Source organism: Thermothielavioides terrestris, chromosome 6 (genome assembly GCF_000226115.1).
Source record: "Thermothielavioides terrestris NRRL 8126 chromosome 6, complete sequence".
NCBI lineage: Eukaryota > Fungi > Ascomycota > Sordariomycetes > Sordariales > Chaetomiaceae > Thermothielavioides > Thermothielavioides terrestris.
In genome coordinates this window covers 776,682-801,977 of record NC_016462.1, presented here as the reverse complement: position 1 = coordinate 801,977, position 25,296 = coordinate 776,682, and the positions used below count along the sequence as shown (strand labels likewise).

Genomic DNA, 25,296 nt, shown 5'->3' with positions numbered 1-25,296 from the left:
TCTCTGTGTCCGGACACAAACATGGGAGCTGGCTGTGCTTTCGTGGCGGAGGAATTGGGGAAGGGGGTTGATGAGGGCTGATTATGGCGAGGGCGAGGGTTGGGCGTTGGGCGGGCCGGCATGCAGCAGCTCGACGAGTCGGTATGTATGCCGAACAAAGAAGTGTTGAATTTAATTTGGAGGTGGAATCTTTGGTCAAAACATTCCTGGGAAACCATCAACAAGTGAGGCTGATGACATGATGGTGAAGAGCGGGGGTGAGGAGGGAACTGGTCCATGGAAGCAGTGGCTTATGCGCAAAAGAGCCCCAAACCGGATGAGGCTTCAAACCAAACCGATTCCGTTCTTTGTAGCTGATAGGGCTTAAGAGTCGGGCAAAGATACCGGGCCAGTATGCATTTAGGAGGGTTGAAGCCGTCTTGAAGTGGATGATGCCGCAAGCGGCAAGCGCCGTCGAGTGCCACATAACCAGTTGCGGATAGCCTTTGTGCGAGGAAAGAGCAAACCCACAACCATAATGCGGAATGCGTCGGCCAGTGGTCGCGCCACAAGCCTTTGAGCCTTTGTCGTCGAGTGTTAAGGGGAACAAAGGGCGGCAGACACTGATCGCAGCTGGGCTGCCCACGGTGAAGTTGAATGGCAAATGAAAATGTGGAGCACTCACCCTTCACACACGCAGACTTCCTCATTCATCAGTCAACAGCCAGTTTCAAGCCAATCTCTAAACCACCGCCATCACCCGTACTACTGTCTACAACATCGCCAAATTATCTGAGAAAACTGGCCTCCTAAGAATATCCCCCGAAATAACAACCACAAGTCGCTTCACGATGGCGTCAAGCGGCGCGCTTGAGACCAACGGCGTCCGCATCGCCGTCGAGGGCTGTGTAAGCAAAGCAATACACCACCATAACTGTCCTGCAGCCCTGTAATGACCACTTTGCTCACCTCGTTCAGGGACACGGCACCCTCAATGCCATCTATGCGGCCGTCGAGAGATCGTGCAAGGAGCGCCAATGGGATGGCGTCGACCTGGTCATCATCGGCGGTGACTTCCAGGCCGTTCGCAACGCCGCCGACCTCAACGTCATGTCGGTGCCCCCAAAGTATCGCCAGCTCGGCGACTTCCACGAGTACTACAGCGGCGCCCGCACCGCCCCCTACCTGACCATCTTCGTGGCCGGCAACCACGAGGCCTCGTCCCACCTCTGGGAGCTCTACTACGGCGGCTGGGTGGCTCCCAACATCTACTACATGGGCGCCGCCAACGTGCTCCGCCTCGGCCCGCTGCGCATCGCCGGCATGAGCGGCATCTGGAAGGGCTTTGACTACCGGAAGCACCATCACGAGCGCCTGCCCTTCAACGCCGACGACGTCAAGAGCTTTTACCACGTGCGCGAGATCGACGTGCGCAAGCTGCTGCAGCTGCGCACCCAGGTCGACATCGGCATCAGCCACGACTGGCCCCGCGCCATCGAGAAGCACGGGAACCAGCGCCGCCTCTTCAAGATGAAGCCCGACTTCGAGCGCGAGTCGCGCGACGGTTCGCTGGGCAACCCGGCTGCCGAGTATGTGCTGAACCGGCTGAGGCCGCGGTTCTGGTTCTCGGCGCATCTGCACTGCAAATTCGCCGCCATCAAAGACTTCGAGCCGCCAAAGCAGGAGGCTGAGAGCTCCAGTACCGCCCAGCCAGCCGCGCCAGCCGCCACCGCCACCAACCCGGACGAGATCGACTTGGGTCTGGACTACGACGACGTTTACGATGACGACGAGGCCTCCGCAGCAAGTGCAGCTGAGCAGCCAACAGCAGACACCGCTCCCGTCGCCGCCGAAGACGCCACGACCGAAGACCTCCGCGCCCAACTCCCCGCCGCCTTCGCCAAACCCGCCCAAGTCACCCGCCCCATCCCGGGCCAGCCCGTGCCGCCGGGGATTACCAACACCACCACCCGCTTTCTCGCCCTGGACAAGTGCCTCCCGGGCCGCAAATTCCTCCAACTCCTCGAGGTCCCCGCCCACCCCCCTTCTTCTTCCTCCCCCTTAACCCGCCCGCTACGGCTGCACTACGACGCGGAATGGCTCTCCATCGTGCGCGCCTTCCACCCGCTGGTCAAGATCGGCGACCGCAGCGCCGGGGCCGGCCCGGCCCCGGACCAGGGCGAGGCGCACTACCAGCCGCAGATCGAGGCGGCGCGCGCGTGGGTCGACACGCACGTCGTCGCGGCGCGGGGGCTGGCCGTGCCGCTGGACTTCGCGGTCACGGCGCCGCCGCACCGGCCGGGCGTCGACCCGGAGCGCGTGCCGGAGCAGCCGCGCGAGTGGACGAACCCGCAGACGGCGCGCTTCTGCGAGATGCTGGGCCTGGAGAATTACTGGCACGCCAGCGAGGAGGAGAGGAAGGTCAGGCGGGAGATGGGGCCGCCGCCGACGGAGTCTTCTGGTGGTAGTGGTACTGGTGGTGTCGGGCGAGGGCAGCAGCAGCAGCAGCGTGGAGGGGGACGGGGTCGGGGAGGGCGCGGCGGCTTTGGAAGGGGCGGCGGTGGAAGGGGGAGAGGGGGGCGAGGCAGGGGATGGGGTGGTGGTGGTGGTGGCAGGGGGCGCGGGAGGGGGTGAGGTAGGTATCCATCTATTTGCCTTTTGTTTATCATGGGTGTCGTATGGGCAGTTATAAGAGAACGCCTCCATCTGTGCTTTCTCAAGGCAAGCTCCAGGTTGCAATGTGTCATGATCGGCGGGAAATGGAATTTGATTGTTTGCAAAGACCTACGTGAGATGTATCCTCTCCAATAAAGCGAGAACTCAACGGAAGTCATGAGCCAGGCAGATCGCGGAGGACGAGTGATCCCTCTTCCATCCGCTTTAGACGTCGTGCCCACGGGGGAGGCAGGGCCAGACGCATATGCTAGGATGGGCGTGCAAAGCCGGGTGCAGGCGTCGCAGCATACACGAGCGAGCGGGGGGCAATGCGAACAAAGGCCGCAGGATCACCCTGTTCATCGGAGCTTCCCTAGCAGCTGCCGCCGCCTTCGCCCGGTATTTCTGATGCCATGCCAGACCCCTTCACTCCCGTGACCGAGCCGGTTCCCCAAAACGCCCCATTTGCCAGTGTTATTTACCCACGCCGCACCAACGCCGCGGTTGCAGAATCAAAACGGACGCGCTCTCGGAGAAAAGCAAGCCGTGACACCTTCACCCTCACAAGGTGTTTCTGTGTGTCTGCATCGCGTCCAGGTTGAAGAAATCGGCCGCCTGCAGCAGCTCCAGGCACATCTCGACGGGGATCTCCATGTCCGGCACGTCCTCCTTGTCCCGGTAGCGGTACCAGTAGTGGAAGTACTCGACCACCTTCTCGAGGACGGGGCTTCTGGATGGCCAAACGCATCGTTAGCAAAGGCTGTTCTCTTCTTGCTGGCCCTCATCACCCCCCGTAGAGTGGAGTGGCATGCGGAACGATAAGAAGGCAGGTAGGTTGTGCAGTCAGATCAAGTGTAGATGACGCCTCATGCAGTCCGGCTCGGCCACTGCCAACCGGATGGATGCCATTGATGGATTCATCCGGCGCCGCAAACGAGCGGTCTGTCGGAAAGAACGCAGCAATATCATATCATCACGGTAAAGACGGGTTGGGAAGCGATAAAAAGGGGGGGAAGAGGGAGAGACGAGGCAACTTACGGGATCTCCTCGAAGCGACAGCGGCCGGTCTGCGCCTCGACGAACGGGCCTCGCAGCATACCTTTGATGGTCGGGCTGACGAGGGCCGCCTCGCGCAGGACGACAAACTCGTGCCCCTCGGCCGAGATGAGCGTGATGTACTTGTTCTCCGCCATGCTTGGCTTCCAGTCGTTGCTGCCTGGCAGTGCTCTCCAAAGAAAGCTCCAACGGGAGAAAATTTGCACCGCGATGCTCCTCTCTGGATCGCGTTTCGGAGGGAACCCAAATCCTGCTTGATTGAGGATATCGTTACCGTGGAGGAAATGCTGGCTCGCCGTTTGTCATTCTACAATGGAGCCAGCCACCAAGCTTGAACTCGCGGTGGCAGTGGCAGCCCCAGACGCGTCAAGGCAGCACAGAGCAAAGAACTTTGCTGAGATTTGCGGTTGGCTGGGGAAGAAACAGCCTGTGTGGGCCTTGCAGGCTGTTCCTGCCGAGCCGATCACGCTAACTCTCCTACCCGCCCGAAATCGCACTAGCCACGTCGAACCAAGCCAGCTGAAAACTCCACAGCGGAGTCTTGATGGGCACTTTCCAGGTTGCTAGTGTACTTGGCCTGGATGTAGGGCTGGCGCTTCACGGCGACATATCACTTTGACAGAGAGAATGTGGAAGAAAGAGAAAGGTAGAACAATGCCTCAAGAAGAACAGCATTGTTGACGGCGACATCGCCGCACCGGAGCATAGGGAAAGAGTTTCAGCTAGTGCAGGACGGAAAGCTACCCCGCTCGGTACTTCGCCCGTACCAAAGTGCTGCCTTGGTCAAAATTGCCCTGAAAGTAACGGTGGGGTCACTGCCAATTTAAGCCCCGCGGTTGTGTCATCAGCCGATCGCGCAGGAATGGTTGCCCAGCCGACCGTTTACTTGCCGCCTGCTGGTCGCAGCTGTCCTGTTTCCCGTTATCTCTGCCACTCGCCCTGACCAACGAAGCGCCCACCACGAAAGAGAGACGTCAAGTCAACAACTTGCATCAAAATCTTTTCATCATCGCTCATCCGCATCGACTCGAGCGACAGACAACCCGACACATCATCCCGGCGGGGCGGGGACGAGAGTTTCAGACCAGCATTGCATCGCTGCTGGGCGCGCGCATTTTACTTTTTGGGTCAACAAAGAAAAGGTGCAGCGCCTCGGCACGCTGGTGGCTTGTCAAAAAAATTCCACCGCTGAAACAGCACCATTAGCTACCTATTTCAACACCCACAGAGCTTCCCTCCGTTTTTTTTCCACACCATGGCGTCGTACCAGTACCGCAACTCGACGTACTTGCACGAGAGGCACGACAGCAATGCCTCGCGGAGGCCGGATTCCCAGCGGCGAGACACGCGCGGCACGAGGTCAAGCGACGGCACCGTCAGCACCATGATGAGCGAGCGCTCGTCCGGCAGGGAATCCTCGGGCACGACCATGACCGAGGGCCCGGCCTACTCCAAGAAGATCGTCGTGGTCGGCGACGGCGGCTGCGGCAAGACGTGTCTGCTCATCAGCTACAGCCAAGGGTACTTTCCAGAGGTATGTGCAGCAATAGCTTTCTTTGCTGCTTTCAACCAGACATGGATTGCGGATCGATCAGTCCCATTACTTTCTTTTTGCATTGCCTCAACCCAAGATCTGTCTATCTCTTCCGATGTGTGCTGACTGGCAATTTCCCCCAGAAATACGTGCCCACCGTCTTCGAGAACTACATCACCTACCCCGTACACCCACCCACCGGTAAGACGGTGGAGCTCGCGCTGTGGGACACCGCCGGGCAGGAGGAGTACGACCGGCTGCGCCCGCTCTCCTACCCCGAGACCGACCTGATCTTTGTGTGCTTCGCCATCGACTGCCCGAACTCGCTGGAGAACGTCATGGACAAGGTTAGTAGTTTCCCTTCCCTTCCAACCACCACGCTCCTCTCCGTTATCGCCTTGTTCTTCCCCCTCCAACCTTCCAAACAGCAATGCTGACCCGACCCCACTTTCCCACCGCCAGTGGTACCCGGAGGTGCTGCACTTCTGCCCGTACACGCCGCTGATCCTGGTGGGGCTCAAGTCGGACCTGCGGTACAAGCGGACGTGCATCGAGATGCTCAAGACGCAGGGGCTGACGCCCGTGACGACGGAGCAGGGCCTGGCCGTGGCCAAGAAGATGGGCGCGCAGTACATGGAGTGCAGCAGCAAGGAGATGAAGGGCGTCGAGGAGGTCTTCGAGCGCGCCATCCTCACCGTCGTGGCTAACGATCGCAGGACGCTCGAGGCCGAGGCCGCTGCTTCTGCCTCCGCCTCCGCCTCGGCCTCTTCTGCGTTTGCTGCTGCCGGCGCCGGCGGAGGCGGGAGGAGAGGCAGCGTCGCGCCGTATGGCCCCGGCGGCGGGATGGTCACGTATGGGAGTGACGGCGTCGCGATCCCGATTGTTAAGAAGAAGAAGAGAAAGTGTGCGCTGGTCTGATGAGCTGGGCAAGCGAGTTGTTTTGGGAGGCCCACGGGGAAGAAGGAGGCCACAATGCTGCTGTTGCTGCTGCTCTGAGTTGTCCCGGCATTGCGTGTGGCCAGCGCAGAACGGCAGCTCGAGGGAGACTGCAGAGCCTCTTCATGATGACCATGACGTTTTGCAGCAAGCAAACCTTATGCATGATCCCAACATGGTCCGCGCTGTTGTCATGTTCTGTTTTTCTGATATTTTTCTCTTTTCTTCACTCTTAGTGGCACTTTTTGCTTCTATTTTTTGCTTCTACTTTTGTTGCACGACCTGTCTTCTTTTCCTTCTGTCACGACCTTACCGATGGCCACGGCGAGGCATCCAAAGCGGGCGACTACTACTGTCTTTTCTGGGTCTCTTAACTGTTTCGTCCTCTTGTTTCCTCTCTTGTCTTGCGGCCGGGGAACGATAGGCGGATTCGACGGGACTGGCTGATTGATTGACTGATGGTTGGATGGGTGGATGATGATGCTGATGCCGGGTTGGCGATTGGATCACACAACGCCGGAACACGCACACCGGGACCTGATGTATGACTGGAGTATACCTTCTCTTCGTGAACGCTGCCTGTTTTAGAAGGGATGCGGGATACCCCTGAGCGATGGGAGGTGGGCTGGCTGGCTGGATGGGACGATCCCGGGATCTGTGACAAAGAACTTCGCTGGCCTGCCAGCGCAGGTTCTCTCGGGAAATGAGTCGGAGTGAGGTGTTGGGATGTGTGGACAGGGTCAGTCAGAAGCCCGGCCGGCGTATAAGCCGTTAATGAGGGCTTTGCTCATCTGGCCTGTTGCGGTTATGCGGCTGCGGCCTGTCGTTTTTGTTATTTGATGGTTTAGGAGTACGGATTAGGGAATACACAGACCAAACTTCCACATTGAAAATTTCTCACGCGGCGCCTGTGACATGCTTCCTTCAAATGCCCGAATGTGCCGTGTATTATTGGGTATCATTCTCCTCACTCGCCCTTTCTCGTCTCTGTAATCAGGCCTCCGTTGCGAAACCCCCGTCTAGCCCCGATAACACGGAAATCCCCTTAGTTCACACCTAGGCGTCCTCATTCTTGGTCCGGTCATCAGCCTCTTGACCCTCGGCGTGGCCCTCCGCCTTCCCGGCGTTCCCTTCCTCGGGGTCCTTCGCCATGACGTTCTCAAACTGCGACCACAGGGCCTCAACCGAGGAGAACTCGTTGCCAACCTTTGGTTTGTCAGGAACATCACATATGGGCTAATCTAGTCTACGCTCGAGTAGCGACGGATGGGGGGCAGAGCAGAGCATACCGCAATGACCGCCTCGAGCGAGCGGTTCAGCTTGTTGATGTTGGCCAGCACGTGCTCGAAGCTCTTGAGAAGCTTGTCAGCGCCGTCGTCTGGCGGGTGGGTAATCACTCGCGCATCCGCGTCTTACCATGGCAATCTCCCCTATTAGTTCTTCCCTCTGCTGCTCGAAATATGTCTTTGCCCGTGTCCCGGCCACCGAGGCCGACCGTTGCTGCGATGCCATGATGAGCCGTGTCTCGGCTGGTGAGAATGGCGTGGGGCTGATTGCTTGATTGGGCGACGCGGGAACAGCAGTTAGCGGCGTGGAGCACATGAACAGCGGTGCTGAACCCTAACCCTGTAAGGGTTACTGTGGCAACGGCCGGTCAGCTACTACATACAACCAGAGCCACCATGCTCGGACGTTTACACCTGGTTCCCGGTCAAAAAATGTCCCTAATCCAGTAAGCCAATTTCCACACAAATTTCAGGGGCAAGCCACAACACCAAAACCAATATCACGTCCTGTACAAAGACCTCCCAAAACGGCTCAAAATTGAAGCTATTCACAAGCTAGTATTACCAGCCAACTACTGGAAGATGGTGGTTTCGAAGCCTAGTGCCGGGAGCTCCTTATTGACCTTCTTTGCAAAGCCCACAACGGCCCGGATGGCTGCCCGGTAAATGCCTTCGCCTTCGCTGCCTCATTCTCAATCGCCTGCCTCTGACGCAGTTGCTCTCGAATGGCTGCAACTGTCAGTACGCGGGCCTCACCGAAGTGCTTCTTTGTGGCCTTTTTCCTTCCTTCCAGCCTCTTAACCAATGCTTGGTTCAGCCCATTGAGTGTGTTGCAGTCAGCTTGCAGGGTTAGATATTCCTCCTTCAACTGAACCATCCTCTGTTTGATCGGTGTAGCGCAAACCTTACCTTGATGACCTCCTCCACAAGACTGTCAATCTTCGAAGCCATGGCGCCAGTAGCTTTGATGCCCACAGACCGCCCAGAACTGTCGGTAAAGCTCACAAACGGGGTGGTCTTTGGGGTCGCCGTCTGACGATCCAAGGCATCCTTCCTCGACCGATCCAACGCGCGGGAGCGGCGTGTTCGAAGCTCTGGACGCCTGCAAAGGAAGTGGTAGTACCAGTTCTTCCCCAGAGGCTTGTTGTCGCCCTTGGCATGCAAAAGCTGGGTGCCCAGATGTTCGATGGCCGAGACAGACATCGGCCGGCCCCGCGCGTCCGACTGGTGTATGGCCTTGACAATGGATCCCTCCTCTTCAGGCGTAAGGCGTTGAAAACGTTGGGCGGCGGTCCGGTGGGTTGAAGTGCGGCCACTGAAGCGGTCGGTAAGTGTGGAATGGGGGATGTCGAAGAGCAGGGCGGCTTGACGAAGGCTTCGAACTTTCTTGGCTTGGAATGCTTCGATCGCGAGGCGAATTCGATCTTCTTTGCCAGGTTGTGGTTGGTTAGCCATCTTCCTGACGTATCTGGAAAACAACAAACTGTCAAGATTGATCAAGGTTTAGGTGAAAAACTGGCTGGCGATGTTGTTGTTGTGGTGTTCTGAACCTGGGAAATTGGTGGCTTAGATGGCTGGCCGGGAACCAGGTATAAGCGAGATTATGGTGGGCAACGTCATGAAGTTGACGCAGTGATCAAAGTCACAATGGCCCAACGGTTGTGACATGCGCATTGACACCTGTGTTTCCGTAGTCGGAGGATCCCAGCTCTTGCTAGCGGTGTATGTACAGGCTGTGCACACGGTAACTATCCGTAATTAGGGACTCAATACTCCACGACTCGCCAGACAATGAGCTTGCTTATCTCGGCCTCGGGATAGTCCCAATCGGCCAATCCCAGCAAGAGGAGCAAACTCTGTTAAGTTTACGGCGTCCGTGATTCATGGAGAGTCAAGGCGAAGGCTGACACTGAAAGACCAACTTATCAGGCCTTCTTGGCCCGTTCCAAGCTCGAACCAGGGTTGCCCGGAGGGACAGTGTACTTCGATAGCACGTTTCCAGCGCTCTTATTCGGCCCAATCAGACGATGGCCTTGTCCACCGTCTTTTCCGAGCTCGAGACGTGATCGGATCGCGCAGTACGGGATAGCTCGCTACTTCCTCTGCTTGGCGGCGGAAACACTTGGGGGGCCGAGGGAACTTCATAACACTCGATGGTCTTGGGGGCCAGAATTGTTGACAAGCTGAGCACGCCGAGCATCGGGTGCAGCTCAAGCTAACCAAATAGCGGAAATCCCGCGACTCTCGAAAAGATCATTGGAAGATCCTCGGCTGTGAAGGTGGAATTCAAGGAGGGGCCGCCTATGTGGATGTGTCTGAGCTCCAAGGAGCATGGTCGCCTTTCCAAAGGGGCGGGACGCTGCCCCTCCGAGCGAATGACACCAGAGCTTTCTGTTTGTTTGCGCCATTCTCTTGTTGGCCGCCGGAGCCTCCCGGAAACGCACATTCTTGTGGCGGCTGCCGATATAGTGTAGTGGCGGGTGCGCGGCTGCATCACCGTCTCTTGCCAGGGAAGGGGGGGTCGCCAGCCTGGGAAGGACGGTCCATTCGTCTCATCATGTCTCGAGGTTGATGGTTTTCCCGAATCTTGCGTACAGTTCCACCTTCAGCTGCGTCATCTCCTCGCGGATTCTGTCCAGCTTGTCGTCGAGCTCCCCAATCTCCTCTTCGAGCCTGGCCGTCGAGATGCCAAGCAGTTCCTGCGCCTGTGCGAGCGGGATGTGGAAGAAGGCGTCGCCGATTTTGTAGCTGCTTGGTGCTCAGCCCATGCTGGTTTCTGTACCGCTGCCCTCTCGACCCAGTATCGGTTGTACTCACGGGACAGTGTCCTCCTCGTCCGCAAGCTCCAGCTCGGTCGTAATGTCGTCCAGCTCTTCCTTTTCTTTCTACACCGGGCGTCAGCTCTGTGGCACGCTGACTACCTTCCTGCTTCTATCAGACTCACATTTTTTGCCTTCAACTCTTCTACTAATGACAGCTCGCGCTGGTGCAGGCGGCTGAACTTGTTGATCTTGTCCTGGTCCTCGCGGCGCACCTCGACTTCGTCGCCCATCGCCTCCTCCTCCTCCTTTGTCAACTGCGCAAGGCGTCAGCTGGATCCTTGTCAACTGGTCCGGACTGCTTACCATGCGGCGGCTCAGCATCTTGTCTCCTAGTGCGAGATTGGAATGGGGAGTGGTCAAGACTTGGTTAAGATCGCGGTACCGAATCGATTCCGTTGGGAGCCCCAAGGTGGTTGCGGGGCAGGAATGAATTGAACAACCCTAACCCAGAGCTGGCCTTGGCGTTTGTGGGGCAGCGAGGATAACGTAATGGGGCACCAAGCATCGGGGAGTGCACTGTCAACAAACTTACAGAGCTAACTGGAGTTCAGCAACACCTAAGTCGAACGCAGCTCTCAGTCAAACGACGCCTTAAAACATCTCAAGTGCATCGTCGCCGCCGCTTATACCTGCAGCCTTTTTCTAGCAACAACGCATCAAATATGCCCGGGCAAAAGTTGTACCCCCGAGCGACAGTCAGGAAGATCGTCAAGGCTCATTCGAACTGCAACGTGAGCAAGAACGCTGATGTCATGGTATCCATAACCCCAGCCCAGACGTGTCACTGAAGCGCGCTTGCTGACCAGAGCGCGATAGATGTTTTTGGACTACATGCTCTTCATGCAAACGTAAGGAGCGCTGCCAGCCATTGCGAAATCGGGCCACCATACACTGATATTCGCCTAGTCTCATGAAGGAGGCTGCCATTGAGGCCAAGCAAGGGGGTGAACGGGGCATCACGGCGCGGAGTGTGAGGAAGGTTACCGCGGTAAGTATGAAATCGCTCCCAGGCTGTTGGTGCCTGCTAGGTAAAAAATCGTATGCTGGATTGCAGCTCACACGCAGACGCCATAGGACTCCCTTGCCAGATTCAGAGGATGAGGCCTTCCCGAGTCTTCCCCGAGTCTTCCCCGGACGAACTTGACACTCAAACGAAGAGCAAGATGGCTCAATACGCATGGGCCCGATTCGGGTCACTAGAGTGGGCGCTCGACCTTTGTGTTCTCGAGAGAGCTGGCGTCGCAGGCACCGTGCCGCGCGCTCAGTTCCGTACACGGTGGAGCCCGAGATGACATTTCCGTGGGCACGCGACACCAAACTCGCGTGTGGGGAAGTTGGCGGCGATGCGAACAGCTGAAGGTTCGAGACTTAGAATGGTGGATGAGAAGTGAAAAGCAGCGTAGAGGACGTAGAGGAATGAGGAATCTGAGACCTGCCTACCTAGGGCCTCCTGGAAACATGGTAGCCTTAACCAATTCAGTGCATTTGGAAGTGTTGTTGTTCCGCCCGTTTCTGTGTCCTTCTGCCTGAGCTTCACATCTGCGGCCAATCGCGGAGGGGCACTGGTCTGTGTTTGGGTTGCACCACATGCAGACCGCGGCAACGCCTCGCCAGGCACACCCACCAAAAATTTCCCAAATGACCACACCTGCACCTCACCATCAACCAACATCTGCGTCTTTTCCCACCGCCCACCGATTGATTTTTTCACTGCAAAACCTGGCAATTGAATTTCGCCGCCAGTGCTCGCTGTAATTCCTCCAGCCACTACTCCCGAACTTCCGTCTTTGTTTCGCGCCACCCCGAGGAAACTTGGTGTCGCCCAAAGTCGACAGAGATCTGGTCAGCGCAAGGCAGCACTCTCCACGGTTTCGGCCGCAAGAATACCTCGGTTGAGATACTGTTAGCATATTCCGACATGGCTGCTGCTGATATCAAGAACCCGCCGGCTCTGGCCGAGTCCAAATCGGCCAAGAAGAAGAAGGCGAAGGCGGAGGGCACCGAGTCCCCTGCGCCCGCTGCCTCGACTCCCGAGAAGGCCGGGTCTGTTGCTGCCGGCGAGACCTTCGAGGATGCCGACAATAAATATATCCGCGACTTGCAGAAGTACGTTTCTGGGAGCCTGCCACCTTCCACACGAGATGTTTTGGGCGTTTGCTGACTGCCTTGCCGCAGGAGCATCCGCAACATCACCAAAAAGCTTGTAGGTGCTCACGTGCCTGGCTGGCGGGCAAACCAACTGCGAGTCTGCTGTGTCCTTTGACGGGTTACTGACAGTAGCTGCTAGACCAACACTGCAAGGATCGACGCCATCATCGCCGAGCACGGCGGCAAATCTCTCGACGAACTCGTTTCTCTCAGGATAATCAATGCCGACCAGAAGGCCGCCCACCTCAAGAAGCCTGCGCTGCAGGCCCAGCTGTTCCAGCTCGAGGAGCAGCTTGCCCAGCACAAGAAGGTCGAGCAGGAGTACAAGGCTCGCCTGGTCGATCAAGAGAAGGCATTGACGGAGCGGTTCGAGAAGGAGAAGGCCGACCTCGTGGCGGAGCTTGCAGAGAAGGCCGAGGCGGATGCCGCCGCGTCTCTTCACAGCAACCTCCTCATCCTGTCGCAGTTCCTTCGCCTTGCCGCCGCCCGCCGTGCCGAAGACGCCGATAGCACGTCCGACGAGAGCATGGCGCTCGAAGGCGTCCTGCTGCACATCTACACTGGCGACGAGAATGCCGTGGCCACCATGTTGAAGCTGGTGCAGGGCGCGGACGAGCAGACACGCAGCACCACTGGCGAGACGCTGCAGACGACCTGTAAGTGGCAGATCCAGCCTGAGAGCTTCCTTGCCCGTACGGATATTAACCTCATAATTAGTCGCCCAGGTGAAGCAAGCCGCCATCGCCCACGCTGTACCCCCCGTCCCGACCGAGGCAGCTTCGCAGTCGGCCGAGTCCGAGCCGGCCGAATCCAAGCAGGACCCCGAGCCCGAGACGGACCCGACGGTCGCGAATGCCAACCTGACCGAGGTTGGCGAGGGAACCGCTGCCGCGCTCACCAACGGCCACGCCCAGGGGACGTCGGCGAGCAGCGGTGCTCCCAGCAACGCGGACGTCGACGACAGCGCCGCCAACGCCGCGGGCGAGAGCCAGTGGGACGTCAGCACCGAGCAGAACCAGTCGCAGGAGTGGGTGGACGTCAAGATCCCGCGCGAGCCCAGCGAGACGGAGACCGGCCTGGCCGCCACGCCCGCGGCGCCGTCCAACACCCAGTCCTGGGCCGACGACCATCCGGAGCCTGCGGCTGCCCCGGCCGCCGCTCCCGCCGCGGACGACGGCTTCCAGTCGGTGCAGGGCCGCAACCGGGGCCCGCGCGAGGGCGGCTGGCGCGGTCGCGGCGGCTACCGCGGCCGTGGCGGCGGCGGCGGCGGCTTCCGCGGGGAAGGTCGTGGTCGCGGCCGCGGCGGCCCCCGCGGCGGCATGCCCTCGCGCCCCAGGCGTGGCGGTGACGAGCACTAGTGATCCTGGTCATCCATCCATCCATCTTCGGGGAAGCTGCGCGCAACTGGGAAAGAAATAACTTTTTTTTCTTTTTTCTCGCTTGATCTTGTCTCGCATCTGGTTGTCGGCGGGTTTCATCATTGCATGCTCACGATTTGGCGTTCAGACAACAAGCGCATATGCTCTGCTATTACACGGAGTTGGTTGCTTTGGGGCCATGCGAAGGATTCAAAAAAGCTGCAGGCACGACATGTAACTGTACAATAACAGGTGGAGGAGGGAACAGGGCATTTCGGAGCGTCTTTGATGAGGAGCGGGGCATATGGGCTTGGAATCCTCCGAGAGAGGTAACGACGCGAAATTTGCTGGCGTTCGGGATGCAGGGACGGTTCTGGCGAGGTCTGGTGCGCGGGTCAACCGAGTCAATAGGATGTTGATACGATAAAGTCCAGGCCATTAGACGATGTCGCGGCCATACGGTCTTCGTGAGGTTGAACAGGTGATGATGCAGTTTTGCGTGGCTTAGGGTCGGCTCGACATTTATGCTCTCAGCTGAACCAAACAACTTCTGACCCAGCCTTTGCCCGGTCTTCCAGTTGGATTGTCGTTCTCGCCACTCGCAAGCTGTGGAAGCCAAGTATGTTTATTTGATGGTCAACAAAATTAAATCAAGTCCAGCCCACACAGTTAGTTAGCCACACTCCGCAACTCCAACGCCACGCACACCCTCTTCAGCCCATCCCTCCTCTCCCTCGCAACAGAGGTAGCCCAAACCCCTACCCTGTTTCTTCGGCGACATACTAAAGCAAATAATGCCACTGAGCCTGTGTACCTAACACACACACCCACATACACACACACACACAAAGAGATAGAGAGAGAGAGAAAGAGAGCCAGGCAGTCCATCTCACTCAGACGAACCCCGCAAACGGCGTGCCGAGCACCCTGGCGCCGTCCGCGTCGAACCGCACGCCCTCGCGCCGCAGCAGCGCCCGCTTCTCGGCCAGCGTGATGCCCTCGCCGTCGCGCCGCGCAATCTTGCCTTTGAACCCGCCCAGGCCGCCGCCCGTTGCGACGACGCGGTGGCTGTGCGACGGGGAAAGTTCCGAAGGAAAGAACGGGTTAGTTAGCGGGTCTCTACACTCGTGGTGGTGGTCTACACTAGTGGTGGTGGGTGGTCTAAGAGGTTTCGGCGGGGGTGGGACTACTGTGTAGTTTTGCCAAAATTCGGGATGGGTGGTGGACTTTGTGATGGGACCGGGAAGGGAAGGGAGCGTAGTACGTACCAGGGGATCTCGGGCGCAAAGGGGTTCCGCCGCAGGGCGTTGCCCACGGCGCGCGGCGAGGACCGGAGGTGGGCGGCCAGCAGCGCGTAGGTGCTGAAGGAGCCCGCGGGGATCTGGTAGGTGAGAGACCACACGGCGCGCTCGAAGGGGGTGCCGCGCGGGGAGGTGAGGAGCGGCGGCGGGAGGGGCAGCTTGCTGGGCGGCATGGCGGCTGCGGGGGTGGGTTTTGAGGATTTGGTGCTCGTCATCGTCGTGGTGGTGGTGGTGGTGGTGGCCATGGTTGACTCGCTGTGTTGTCGGCCGTTGACTCGTGGACCAGTCGAATGGCTATGAGTCGGTGGGAATGTCGGGCGGCGAAGGATAAGTAAGAAAGGGTTGAACAAAAAGATGCGGGCGCGTCGGATGTCAAATGTCAGCCCAAGGGCGCGCTCTAAATGGCGACGGCGATCGGCGAGGCGCGTGCATGATGCGCTGTCACGTGATTCTCATTGCTCTGCAACCCTGTCCTCTCCCACAAGCTTTAAAGATGTCCTTGATGCCAACGATAAGCTTGATCCCATTTAAAGACCATGTTTCCTGGATCAATTTCGTTCTTGTTGCCAGTATGGAGCGAAACAGTTTCCGAGCGGTCCGCACTTGCCCCATGCTCTCGGGGCCGAGTCTACCTGCCTTCTGCGCAGTGCTGGGGAAGTCACGCCTCCCCTCCCCCAATCCGGATGCGGTGGCAGCAGGATGTTGGTGGCCCGCCCGCTTCCTCCGTCTCACCCCGCATTCACCCTCAAGTCCCGTCCCTCCTGAGCAATCCGGGACGGTTATGGACTTGTTCTGGGTTAACACGACCCAGACACTGAGCCCGGGTTTCTTCCGTTGTGCACCTTTCCGTGTGTTGACGCCAACTTCAAGATGTCGACTGTTAAGTTGCTTGACCGCTCCAATGACAACTCCAATGACAGTTGCCAAACCGGGTCAGTCAGACGGCGGTCTCAAACCGGGCGTGATGTGGCGCAAGATTGTCTTGCCTTGCATGACGCCCGGCTTCTGTGGTGATCCCCAGCCTCGTGGCCTTGGTCGCACAGCACCTTATACTTGCCTGTTGCGCCCGCCCGGGCCAGCGCAAGCAGGGTTTCCTTTCTCTTCTCGCAAACCATTTGGTGGTATCGCTGGCCAACTACCACTTCAGAGCCCCCTTCGATGAAACCATATGACAATGGACCGGAGAACCCAGTGCAGGAGCGAAGGCTGCAGCAACGAGGTCTTGTACAAGACTGTCGTCGGCGAATTCGATGATCGCAGAGGTAGCGGCCGCAAATCGCCGAGGTCTCCCAATGACCGCGGGTCGCCCTCAGGCCCCTATCATCGGTACTCGAATAGCTCAATATACTTCTCCCCGTTTTGCAAACAGCGTATGGCCTCCCGTCATCTCTGGAATCATGAGCCTTGGCTGCTGAGAAGTCGCCTACCCTCCCTTAGACACTTGCATCCACTTTCACGGCGACGAGAACTGCATCAATCAGAAACCGCGGCACGATACGGTCTGCGCCATCCGTAAGCCAATCCGATGCCCCTGAACAGAGCCCGGGGCTCAGCTTGCCATGGTACAACAGATACCAGATGTCCCGTACCGAACTGCACGCAAGCCCGCGCCCAGTTCCTCGACCCGAACGTAGACCCTCTGTCCAATGCTGTCCCGAGATACGCCCGCTACGACGTGTGCTCCGACCGTCGGTTGGCCCCTGATCTTGAACCAAGTTTCCAAGATGTACTGACTGAAGCAACTTAGACAAGTGCGCCGTGCCACGATGTCCCGGAAGACGGCTCTCATCGCGAACCACCTTCTGCCACACCCGTAAGCGGCATGGTCTTTCCACTGACTGAGAGCTTGAATGATGCTGATGGATGAAGACGCCTGCCAGGCTGAGGGTTGTCCGAAGGAACGCCTGGATCAGCGTAACTACTGCCCTGAGCGTAGGTTGCCTGGCCGTTTCCGCTTCCAAGCCCGTCTCTAAGCTTCCGTCCAGACCGGTGCAGGACCACAGGTTGCCGCTCCATCGTGGAGAGCGACTTCCCCTACTGCGCAATGCGTACGTTCACCGAATGTGGTCTCTCTCTCCGCGGGCCGCGGCTAACTGTCCCAGATATCAAGTGCGCCTGGAGCAGCTGCGGAGAGGCAAGACACTTCTCCGCCAGAACGAACGAGTACCTTGCCTATTGCACCAATCGTAGGTTTGTCGCTGTGAATACCGTGGGGGAAAAAAGTCTGACTTCGGTAGACGCCACCTGCTCTGCGCGGCGATGCGCTGCCATAAAGATGGAGGGCTCGCTGTTCTGCGAGAAGCACACCTGCCACGAGCGAGACTGTGACAAGCCGACGGACTCTGGCTTGTACTGCGAGGATCGTGAGCGACATCGTTGCTGGTTTGACCTCTGGGATTGGTCTCTGACCTCGGCCAGACCGTTGCCACGACTCGAGCTGCCAGTACCCTCGACCCTGGACCGCCAGCGGCCAGGATGTAGGGCACTATTGCCCTCTACGTCAGTCCACCTTCTCACCACGGATGTTTTTCATCGGGTTCCGCTAATGACAGCCATATGCAGATACATGCCGGAGGCAGATGTGTCACGCACACGTCGACCGGCTGGCGCTGTTCTGCATCACGCGTGAGAAACCCGGCGTCTCCTCATTCAACCCCAAAGCAGAACTGACCACCTACGCATATTCCAGACGGCTGCTCCAAGCCCAAATGCCACCAGGAGGCCATCGCCGAACGCCTGTGCCTAGACCGTAGGCTCCGTCCTCCTTATTTCACCCACCAGGTTTTTCACTAAACATCTTCCCCTGTAGACTTCAAAGAGCATTACATTGCCCAAGGCAAGCGCCAAGTCCACGCCGCGAGGAACAGAACCGGCCGCCTCCCACCCCACAAAGCGCACGAAGAGACCACGTCCGACGAGTCCGACGACGCCCATCACCAGCGCGACCCTGCGCACCCCTCCAACTCCTCCAGCGACGACGAGGGCCCTCACTCCCCCACGCGCCATGTCCAACACGCCACCCCTCCATCTGTACCGAACCAGAACCAAGATGGTCCGAGGCAGGAAGCAGCCGGCCACGCAGAGCGAGCCTCCGCCCAAGCGGAATACGCGGGCCGTCCGAAGAGAGACGCCGACGGAAGCAGCGGCGATGGTGCCAGTGCCGGTGGGCCCGGGAATCGGAATCTGTCGATCAAGATCCCGCAGTTCGCGCAGACCTCCCAGCAGGCAGAAGGGACCGGATCCGGAGCCGCGGTGGGGCCGGCCCAGGGGCGTCGGATGGTCGAGGTGGAGGATGTGGAGGATAGCGAGGGCTGGGCGGGGTGAGGGTTCGGGGGGAGGTAGCATACTTGAGTAATTTTGGCTCGTTCGGGTTTCAAAACCGCGGATTCTGTTCATCCGGCGACTGACTGATACCTCCTGCCGGGAACGCTGAATGTCCCTCGAATGCCAGCGTGTAACTACCTGAGCTTCAAAGTGTCCGAGACACTCCATGCGCTCTCTCAACCGCCTCTTCACTTTGACAAACCACCCCCCACCTTCCCGTCTCCTCCAATCCCCCAACGGCAGACGACCGCCCCCCTTCCCCGCGGCTTAATCACCGGTATCAACCTCCAGATCAAGCTGGACGCCATTCGACACGCCGTAGTCGGCGAGCGTGATGGCGTCCTTGAAGGGCCGCTCGCCCTGCCGCTTGAGCAGGATCTCGTGCGGCTCGCGCCCGATGCGCATGGCGACCATGATCTTGAACTGGCCGACCGTGTCGCTCGGGAAGGCCGGGATCTGCGCCTTGGTCCCGAGCCGGTCGTTGACCGTCACGATGATCATTTCCTCGCCGCCTGTCGCCGCCGCCGCCGCCGTCGTTGTTGTTGTTTTTGTTCTTGTCGTGGGTGTTGTGGTGGACGGTTTGTCTCGTCTTGGTTTTGCTTGTTGGCCGTCGCGGTCGCGGTCGCGGTCTCGTCTGGACGGCGAGCGCTCTCGATCGCTGCGGGCTCCGCGTCTCTCCCTCTCCCTCTCTCGACCATACTCTCGATCACGCTCCCTGCCCTTCTCCCTGTCCCTGTCTCTGTCCCTGTCCCTTTCCCTGCCCCGATCGCGGTCGCGGTCGCGGTCACGGTCGCGGTCCGCCTCCCGCTCGCGCTCCCGCCTGGGCGAGCGGTCGCGGTACCCGCGCTGCAGACCGCGGTCGTCGCGCCTGTCGTCCGACTCGGTCGGCCGCTTCTCCTTCCACCTGAAGCCGCCGGTGACCTTTGGCCGGCGCGGGGGCGAGCGGGAGCGGGAGCTCGATCGCGACCGACGCCGCGGCGAGTCTGCCATGATGGAGATGTTGAAAGTCTAGGAAGTGATTCCGCGAGGGAAGCACGGCTGCAGCTCTGACGGAATTGGAGTGGGGCAAAGCTACTGTGACCTGCAGGTCGATCTCAACCGACAAGGGTGTAATACTTCTGCTTCCCGCTGCTGGCCGAACGCGAGCGATTCTTACCAGGTACAGAGGGAGATATGAAGAGTGATACTGTGCCAGAGCAAAGAGCAGTTCCACTATTTCAGCGCTTAACTACAGCGCACGGCCACGGGACGAAAATCTTAAATGTCAAGCGTTGACGCTCGTGCCAGGAGGCTAACCCTCCTCCCACTGCAGATGCTAAGTGCCGCTCTGAAGCACGGCCCGGGGCAACGAAGCCCTCTGATCCTGCCCTTTTCATCGCCATGGAATGCGGCATGAACATACACAAACCCCGCCAGAACGCCGCCCTCTTGCCTAACCCAACGCCAAAAGCAACCTGGAACCACCAGCCGGTGCGCCAGACGGTGTATCATACAGAGAAGAAAGTGAAAAAAAGAGAGAAACCCGGCAAAGCAGGAGTGGCAGCCGCTTACTCTTTGCCGTGCTTCTTCTTCTTCTTCTTGTGCTTCTCCTCCTTAGCCGGCGTCTCTGCCTCTTCCTCGTGCTTGCGCTTTGAGCCCTGGGCCTTGACTGGTGTTTGAGCGGCTTGCTCCTCACCCTCCTCAGCCTTGGCTTCCTTCTTGCTGAGAACCTCGACGGTACCATCAGCCTTCACCTTGATCTGGCCCTTCTCGAGCCGGCGCGTGAACTTGGACACGGACATGCCGACTTCCTTCGCGAGGCGCTCGTAGTCCTTCTCGGTAATCTTGGCAGGTGTCGCAGCCTCGGGCTCCTTGGACTTCTTGGGCTTGTCCTTCTTCTCTTTCTTCTCCTTCTTGTCTTTCTTGTCTTTTTTGTCCTCCTTGCTTGGTGCCTCTTGCATCTCCGCGTCGGACTGCTCCGCAGCGCCGGCGCCGGCATCGGCCATCTCCTCATCTACTTCTTGGATGAGGGGCTTCTTCGGCGCCGGTGTCTCGGCAGCAGCGAGGCCATCGACATCGATGTTGTACTTGCGCGCCTCCTTGACGTCCCACTTGGGAGGTGCGCCGAGGGGAATGCCGTTGGGGCCGACCGCAACCCCCTTAGAGAGCGGCTTGCCTTCCATCAGCCGCAGGTTGTTCTCAAGCTTGGCTCGGGCCCTGATGCCCAGGCTCGCACGAGTCTCGTCGTCCGCGTCGTCCTCAAATTCGGCAAGCGCGTCGGTGCGGACACCGAGGGCCACCTTCGAAGCCAGCTGACGAGCCATCTTGCCCTTGTTCGGGCCAGAGGCCTGGCCGACCAACGAAGCATGGTAGATCAGGCCGTACTTGGGCGTCGCGTGCTTCGTCTTGAGCGCGCGGAACAAGGCCTTCTCCGCACCGAGGATCTGAATGGTCGAACCGGGGTTCTTGGCCAGGCTGATGAGGGAGCCGGTGTGAGCGATGAGGCGGGCGCCAACGAGGGGGCCGACAAGTTCGGTCAAGTTGGGAGCGATAGCCTTCATGCGGTTCTCGAGGTACTCGGCAAGCTGTCTCCTATAGCCGGAGAGCTCGATGACCTGTTCCGCCAGGGACTTGATGTTTTCTAGGTCCTCGTCCGAGACCTCGGTGCCCATGCTCATGTCGGCGGCGGTCTTGACGGCCGTCTCGATCTCGTGAGGGAGGATTTCGGAGAGGTCGGCCTGGGGCGCGTTGGAGCGCAAGCCCAGCGTGACAACGACCTTGGCATATGACAGGTTGTCTGGCAGGATCTTGGCCAGCTCGGGGAAATGCCACCCGTACCACTCCTTCACACGCATGGCAAAGAAATTCAGCTCCTTGTCCATGTCGTCCAAAAGGGACACGGCGTGGACGATCATAACGTCAACCTTGTCGGGAGAGAACTTCAGCCGGTGGCGCGACAGCGAGTGCGACAGACCCAGAGACATCTCCTTAAAGTTCTCGGGGAGCATGCCGGGCACGAGGTCGGGCAGGTGCTGACGGATGGCGCGAAACAGATCGGCGGTCGACGAGTCGGAGATGGGCTTGATGTTGAGGTTGGGCAGCTTCAAGATGGAGCTTCCGAGCTTGCTCTCGGCCACGGCCAGGGTGACCTTCTTCTCGTCCTTGAACTCATTGAGCAGGCTGGCGAGCTTGGGCGTGACCTTGCCCTCAATCACACCGGAAATTTCCTCGAGGGCGCTGGCAGCGCTGTCGAACTTGGCGAACTGCTTGTACTTGATTCTGCAGGGAGGCTATTGTTAGCACGCGCAGCGAGAGCAAAACGGGGTTTCTGCTGGGCGCCGGCACTTACTCCTTGTTGATCTTCTCCACGGTAGAAAGACGGTCGGCTAGGTTGTCGGAACTGAGCAGCTTCTTATCGGTGGCCTTGAACAGGCCATAACTGCAGGCGTGAATTAGCGCGACAGTGGTCAACGAGCAGGTCAGCGCATCCAGTGCATCGCGACTCGCCGGCTCCGCGCCGGGCTCGGCGCCGGCACGCACGCCATTGAACAAGATGCACTTACCCGGCGCTGGTCTCCGCGAGGATGAAGAGACCCATTTTGGCAGTTTCGGCGTCGTGTGACCCGGCCGCGCTTGCAGTTGTCGTGGGGAAGCGTGGGGAGGCGGATTCACGGCGTCTGTACCTGCACTGTATGGCGGCTTTCTGTAGAAAAAAAGTTGAGAGCGACCGACAATTTTTTTACCCTCGAGCCTGCAGAGAGCTGTCGGTGGGGCGGGCGGCTGGTCCGAGCTCTCCACCTATCGATACTGGCGGTTCGGGGCAGGCAGAGAGGTACGTACATCACTGCACCTCCCAGCCCGAGATGTCTTGGCGGCTTGCGCATTGGCGGCCCTGGAACAAACGCCGTTCTGAGCCGCATCCCCGAGCTCCAACTGTCGGAGTGAGCCCTTGCCAGAGCTTCACACGCCGCACACACAACTGCAAAGATGGAGGGCCTCTTCTTTAATGTGAATAATGGGTAAGCTCGCGCCAGCCCCAGCGGTCTGCTTGGAGGAGTGAAGGAGTGAGTACGCGCTGACCGGCGCTCTTCGGCGTGCAGCTACATCGAGGGGATCGTCCGAGGCTACCGCAACGGACTGCTCACCAGCGCCAACTACACCAACATGACACAATGCGAGACCATCGATGGTAGCGATCTGTGCCCTCTTGCTTCTTCTCCCTTTCCCACGCACGCAGAACCTGACTGGATGCCTGCCAATCTCCAGACCTCAAGCTGCAGCTCGGCCCTGCCTACGGCGACTTCCTCGCATCGCTGCCCCCCAACCCGTCGACGTCCAGCCTCGCGGCCAAGGCAACAGATAAGCTCGTATCGGAGTTTCGCTACGTCCGGGCCAACGCGGTTGGCTCTCTCGCCCGGTTCCTGGACTACGTCACGTACGGCTACATGATCGACAACGTGGCGCTGCTCATCACGGGGACGCTGCACGAGCGCGACACGCGCGAGCTGCTGGACCGGTGCCACCCGCTCGGCTGGTTCGAGACGATGCCGGTGCTGTGCGTGGCGACCAACATCGAGGAGCTGTACAACAGCGTGCTGATCGAGACGCCGCTGGCCCCCTACTTCAAGGGCAGCCTGAGCCACCAGGACCTGGACGAGCTCAACATCGAGATCGTGCGCAACACGCTGTACAAGAACTACCTCGAGGACTTCTACCGCTTCGTCAACTCGCACCCGGACATGGCCGGCACCCCGACCGCCGACGTCATGTCGGAGCTGCTCGAGTTCGAGGCCGACCGCCGCGCCATCAACATCACCCTCAACTCGTTCGGCACCGAGCTGTCCAAGGCCGATCGCAAGAAGCTGTACCCCAACTTCGGCCGCCTGTATCCCGAGGGCACGCTGATGCTGTCGCGCGCCGACGACTTCGAGGGCGTGCGCCTGGCCGTCGACGGCGTCGCCGACTACAAGGCCTTCTTCGACGCCGCCGGCCTCGGCGGCGGGCCCGGCGGGCCGGGCAACATGGCCGGCGGCACCGGGTCCGACGGCAGGAGTCTGGAGGACATGTTCTACCAGCGCGAGATGGAGATCGCCAAGAGCGCCTTTACGCGCCAGTTCACCTACGCCATCGTCTACGCGTGGGTCAAGTTGAGGGAGCAGGTACGTCTTCCTTTTTTTTCCCCTTTTTTCCGCCGTCCTCCCAGCTTTCTTTCTTTTGGGTTTGATGTACTCACCTGGCTTGCCTTGTCTAGGAGATTCGCAACATCACCTGGATTGCCGAATGCATAGCGCAAAACCAAAAGGAGCGCATCGGTAATTACATCAGCGTCTTCTGATGTCACGGTTGTGTTGTTTTTTTGCATTTGGCGAGTTTAGAATCTGTAGACTTTGAGAAGGTCCCCTGAGCATGAGGTTTGAGTGTTTGGTTTCTGGCGTATGGCGAATGAGTATCCAGCGGGAAATGTGGGCTTGCAGGACACGGGAATCTCTCTCTGCACACGCTCCTGTCTATTTGTGTCGGTATCGTACAAGGAGAAATTTACACATGTTCTTTCTGATTGTCTCATTCCTCTCTCTTTCCATACCCATCTCATCCCATCCCCGGACCACTACAGTGAGATCTGGCCCTTGTACGTCGCCGGCGTCAGACCCAGCGTCGTGATCAGATGCTGCCACCTGCCGCTCCCCCTCTCCTTCCTCTCCATGTACCGTAGCAGCCTCTGCCGCCTGTGGACCAGCTTCAGCAGGCCCCGCTTGTTATTCTTGTCTCGGTGCCCCTTCGGCCCCTCCAGCGCCAGCGCGAGCGCCCTGATCTTGGCCGTCAGGATGGCGATCTGCACCTCGCTGCTGCCCGTGTCGGGCCCCGCGCGCACCGGCTTCGGCTGCTCGACCTGGCCGCGGCCGAGCGGCGGCGCCGGCCGCTCGAGCGTGTGGTCCGTGACGTGCCGGCCGAACGTCTCGATGCACCGGCGGATGTTGGCGTGCTTGCGGTCCTTGGCGCTGCCGTTCCGCAGGTCCGTGATGCGCTGCAGCGCCACCACCGCCTTGGCGTGCTTCTGCTCGTGCTCCCTCAGGTCCGCCGCGTCCAGCTCCGGGTCGGACGGCTGCCGCTCCTGGCCCACCAGCGGCTGCGTCACGCGCCGCGAGTACTCGATCGCCTTGTCCAGCTCCTCCTTGGTGAGCAGGAAGTTGCGGAGGTGCGGTGACGTCGGGAGAGGCTGGTTATCCCCGCTGGAGACGGGTTCCTGGCCGGCGGTGTCGAAGGACTTGACGAACGGCGTCGTGATGCCGTGAACAGGGTTGCCCCAGTTGGCCTTCCGCTCCTTCTCGAGCTCCTCGCGCCGCTTGAGGTTGGCGTTCCTCCGCTGCTGCGCCAGGGCCCAGCGGTAAGGGTCCTGCTTCATGCGCCGCTTCTTCTCCTTTTTCGAGAGGTTGGCCTTCTGCACCAGCGGCAGCAGGCTTGTGGTCGGAGTCGGCGTCAGGGCCGGGCGCAGGCATACTGAGAAGCAGCGTGTCAGCTGGTGTACTTCTTCCTTCTGAGGGCCGCAATATGGACAATCTCACGCGTGAGACTTCGCAGTCCCTGCGGGACGGGTATTCGCGGAGGCATGGCGAAGGTGCTGTCTTGGGCCGTCGTCTCCCGGATTGCTCGTTGCCTCCGTCTGGCGCGCTCAACTTCTCGGGACGACGAGACGACCCAGATTTTGGAGCCAGTCGCGCTAAGCCAATTCAAGACTAACTTGATCCGGAGTGCCTCGCCCTGACCACAGGATATCCTCGGGCGGTAAAACAGCGGTTATACTCCGGTTATACTCCGTACCTCCGTACCCTCGTCCTGCTCGGAAGAAGCAGCTGGCGACGGCCCGCTGAGAAGCCGGCTGCGCCCGTAAAGATCCTGACCTGACTTATCAGACATCAG

General features: G+C 59.4%; 12 protein-coding genes across 12 annotated transcripts; 6 read left to right on the top strand and 6 right to left on the bottom strand.

The window, feature by feature from the left end:
- Window positions 1–745: 745 nt before the first annotated feature.
- Window positions 746–2,618, top strand: THITE_131637 (uncharacterized protein; the record flags this gene model as incomplete). Its single annotated transcript, XM_003657461.1, has 3 exons — window positions 746–887; window positions 958–2,400; window positions 2,595–2,618. The coding sequence occupies exons 1-3, from the start codon at window positions 831–833 to the stop codon at window positions 2,616–2,618; spliced, it is 1,524 nt and encodes a 507-aa protein (XP_003657509.1). The 5' UTR covers window positions 746–830.
- A 386-nt stretch (window positions 2,619–3,004) lies between these two features.
- Window positions 3,005–3,912, bottom strand: THITE_2123297 (uncharacterized protein). Its single transcript, XM_003657460.1, has 2 exons — window positions 3,673–3,912; window positions 3,005–3,364 (listed from the first exon to the last, which is right to left on the bottom strand). Exons 1-2 carry the CDS (start codon window positions 3,825–3,827, stop codon window positions 3,196–3,198), a joined length of 324 nt encoding a protein of 107 aa, XP_003657508.1. The 5' UTR covers window positions 3,828–3,912; the 3' UTR covers window positions 3,005–3,195.
- Window positions 3,913–4,745: 833 nt separating this feature from the next.
- THITE_2123294 (uncharacterized protein) lies at window positions 4,746–6,661 on the top strand. Its single transcript, XM_003657459.1, has 4 exons — window positions 4,746–4,832; window positions 4,921–5,224; window positions 5,368–5,571; window positions 5,687–6,661. Exons 2-4 carry the CDS (start codon window positions 4,946–4,948, stop codon window positions 6,140–6,142), a joined length of 939 nt encoding a protein of 312 aa, XP_003657507.1. The 5' UTR covers window positions 4,746–4,832; window positions 4,921–4,945; the 3' UTR covers window positions 6,143–6,661.
- A 145-nt stretch (window positions 6,662–6,806) lies between these two features.
- Window positions 6,807–8,036, bottom strand: THITE_2123292 (uncharacterized protein). Its single transcript, XM_003657458.1, has 3 exons — window positions 7,577–8,036; window positions 7,450–7,512; window positions 6,807–7,366 (listed from the first exon to the last, which is right to left on the bottom strand). The coding sequence occupies exons 1-3, from the start codon at window positions 7,670–7,672 to the stop codon at window positions 7,217–7,219; spliced, it is 309 nt and encodes a 102-aa protein (XP_003657506.1). The 5' UTR covers window positions 7,673–8,036; the 3' UTR covers window positions 6,807–7,216.
- Window positions 8,037–9,642: 1,606 nt separating this feature from the next.
- THITE_2156580 (uncharacterized protein) lies at window positions 9,643–10,672 on the bottom strand. The gene is made up of 4 exons (XM_003657457.1): window positions 10,572–10,672; window positions 10,391–10,522; window positions 10,264–10,331; window positions 9,643–10,194 (listed from the first exon to the last, which is right to left on the bottom strand). Exons 1-4 carry the CDS (start codon window positions 10,587–10,589, stop codon window positions 10,002–10,004), a joined length of 411 nt encoding a protein of 136 aa, XP_003657505.1. The 5' UTR covers window positions 10,590–10,672; the 3' UTR covers window positions 9,643–10,001.
- A 114-nt stretch (window positions 10,673–10,786) lies between these two features.
- THITE_2123282 (uncharacterized protein) lies at window positions 10,787–11,793 on the top strand. Its single transcript, XM_003657456.1, has 4 exons — window positions 10,787–11,023; window positions 11,085–11,116; window positions 11,175–11,256; window positions 11,343–11,793. The coding sequence occupies exons 1-4, from the start codon at window positions 10,931–10,933 to the stop codon at window positions 11,367–11,369; spliced, it is 234 nt and encodes a 77-aa protein (XP_003657504.1). The 5' UTR covers window positions 10,787–10,930; the 3' UTR covers window positions 11,370–11,793.
- A 270-nt stretch (window positions 11,794–12,063) lies between these two features.
- On the top strand, window positions 12,064–13,860 carry THITE_2123281 (uncharacterized protein). Its single transcript, XM_003657455.1, has 4 exons — window positions 12,064–12,374; window positions 12,444–12,471; window positions 12,556–13,072; window positions 13,134–13,860. The coding sequence occupies exons 1-4, from the start codon at window positions 12,187–12,189 to the stop codon at window positions 13,772–13,774; spliced, it is 1,374 nt and encodes a 457-aa protein (XP_003657503.1). The 5' UTR covers window positions 12,064–12,186; the 3' UTR covers window positions 13,775–13,860.
- Window positions 13,861–14,667: 807 nt separating this feature from the next.
- On the bottom strand, window positions 14,668–15,215 carry THITE_18232 (uncharacterized protein; the record flags this gene model as incomplete). The annotated part of the gene is made up of 2 exons (XM_003657454.2): window positions 14,668–14,842; window positions 15,043–15,215. Coding segments are annotated over 2 exons (348 nt in total), but the record flags the coding sequence as incomplete, so codon positions are not given.
- Window positions 15,216–16,249: 1,034 nt separating this feature from the next.
- THITE_2025341 (uncharacterized protein) lies at window positions 16,250–17,919 on the top strand (the record flags this gene model as incomplete). The annotated part of the gene is made up of 7 exons (XM_003657453.1): window positions 16,250–16,445; window positions 16,513–16,587; window positions 16,647–16,763; window positions 17,061–17,238; window positions 17,513–17,574; window positions 17,638–17,700; window positions 17,885–17,919. Coding segments are annotated over 7 exons (726 nt in total), but the record flags the coding sequence as incomplete, so codon positions are not given.
- A 392-nt stretch (window positions 17,920–18,311) lies between these two features.
- On the bottom strand, window positions 18,312–19,698 carry THITE_2123277 (uncharacterized protein). Its single transcript, XM_003657452.1, has one exon. It carries the CDS (start codon window positions 19,387–19,389, stop codon window positions 18,667–18,669), a length of 723 nt encoding a protein of 240 aa, XP_003657500.1. The 5' UTR covers window positions 19,390–19,698; the 3' UTR covers window positions 18,312–18,666.
- THITE_2123276 (uncharacterized protein) lies at window positions 19,698–22,122 on the bottom strand. Its single transcript, XM_003657451.1, has 3 exons — window positions 21,942–22,122; window positions 21,728–21,817; window positions 19,698–21,657 (listed from the first exon to the last, which is right to left on the bottom strand). The coding sequence occupies exons 1-3, from the start codon at window positions 21,974–21,976 to the stop codon at window positions 19,947–19,949; spliced, it is 1,836 nt and encodes a 611-aa protein (XP_003657499.1). The 5' UTR covers window positions 21,977–22,122; the 3' UTR covers window positions 19,698–19,946.
- A 217-nt stretch (window positions 22,123–22,339) lies between these two features.
- THITE_2082691 (uncharacterized protein) lies at window positions 22,340–25,028 on the top strand. Its single transcript, XM_003657450.1, has 5 exons — window positions 22,340–22,397; window positions 22,479–22,567; window positions 22,645–23,537; window positions 23,630–24,876; window positions 24,942–25,028. Exons 1-4 carry the CDS (start codon window positions 22,366–22,368, stop codon window positions 23,711–23,713), a joined length of 1,098 nt encoding a protein of 365 aa, XP_003657498.1. The 5' UTR covers window positions 22,340–22,365; the 3' UTR covers window positions 23,714–24,876; window positions 24,942–25,028.
- The last annotated feature ends 268 nt before the right edge of the window (window positions 25,029–25,296 follow it).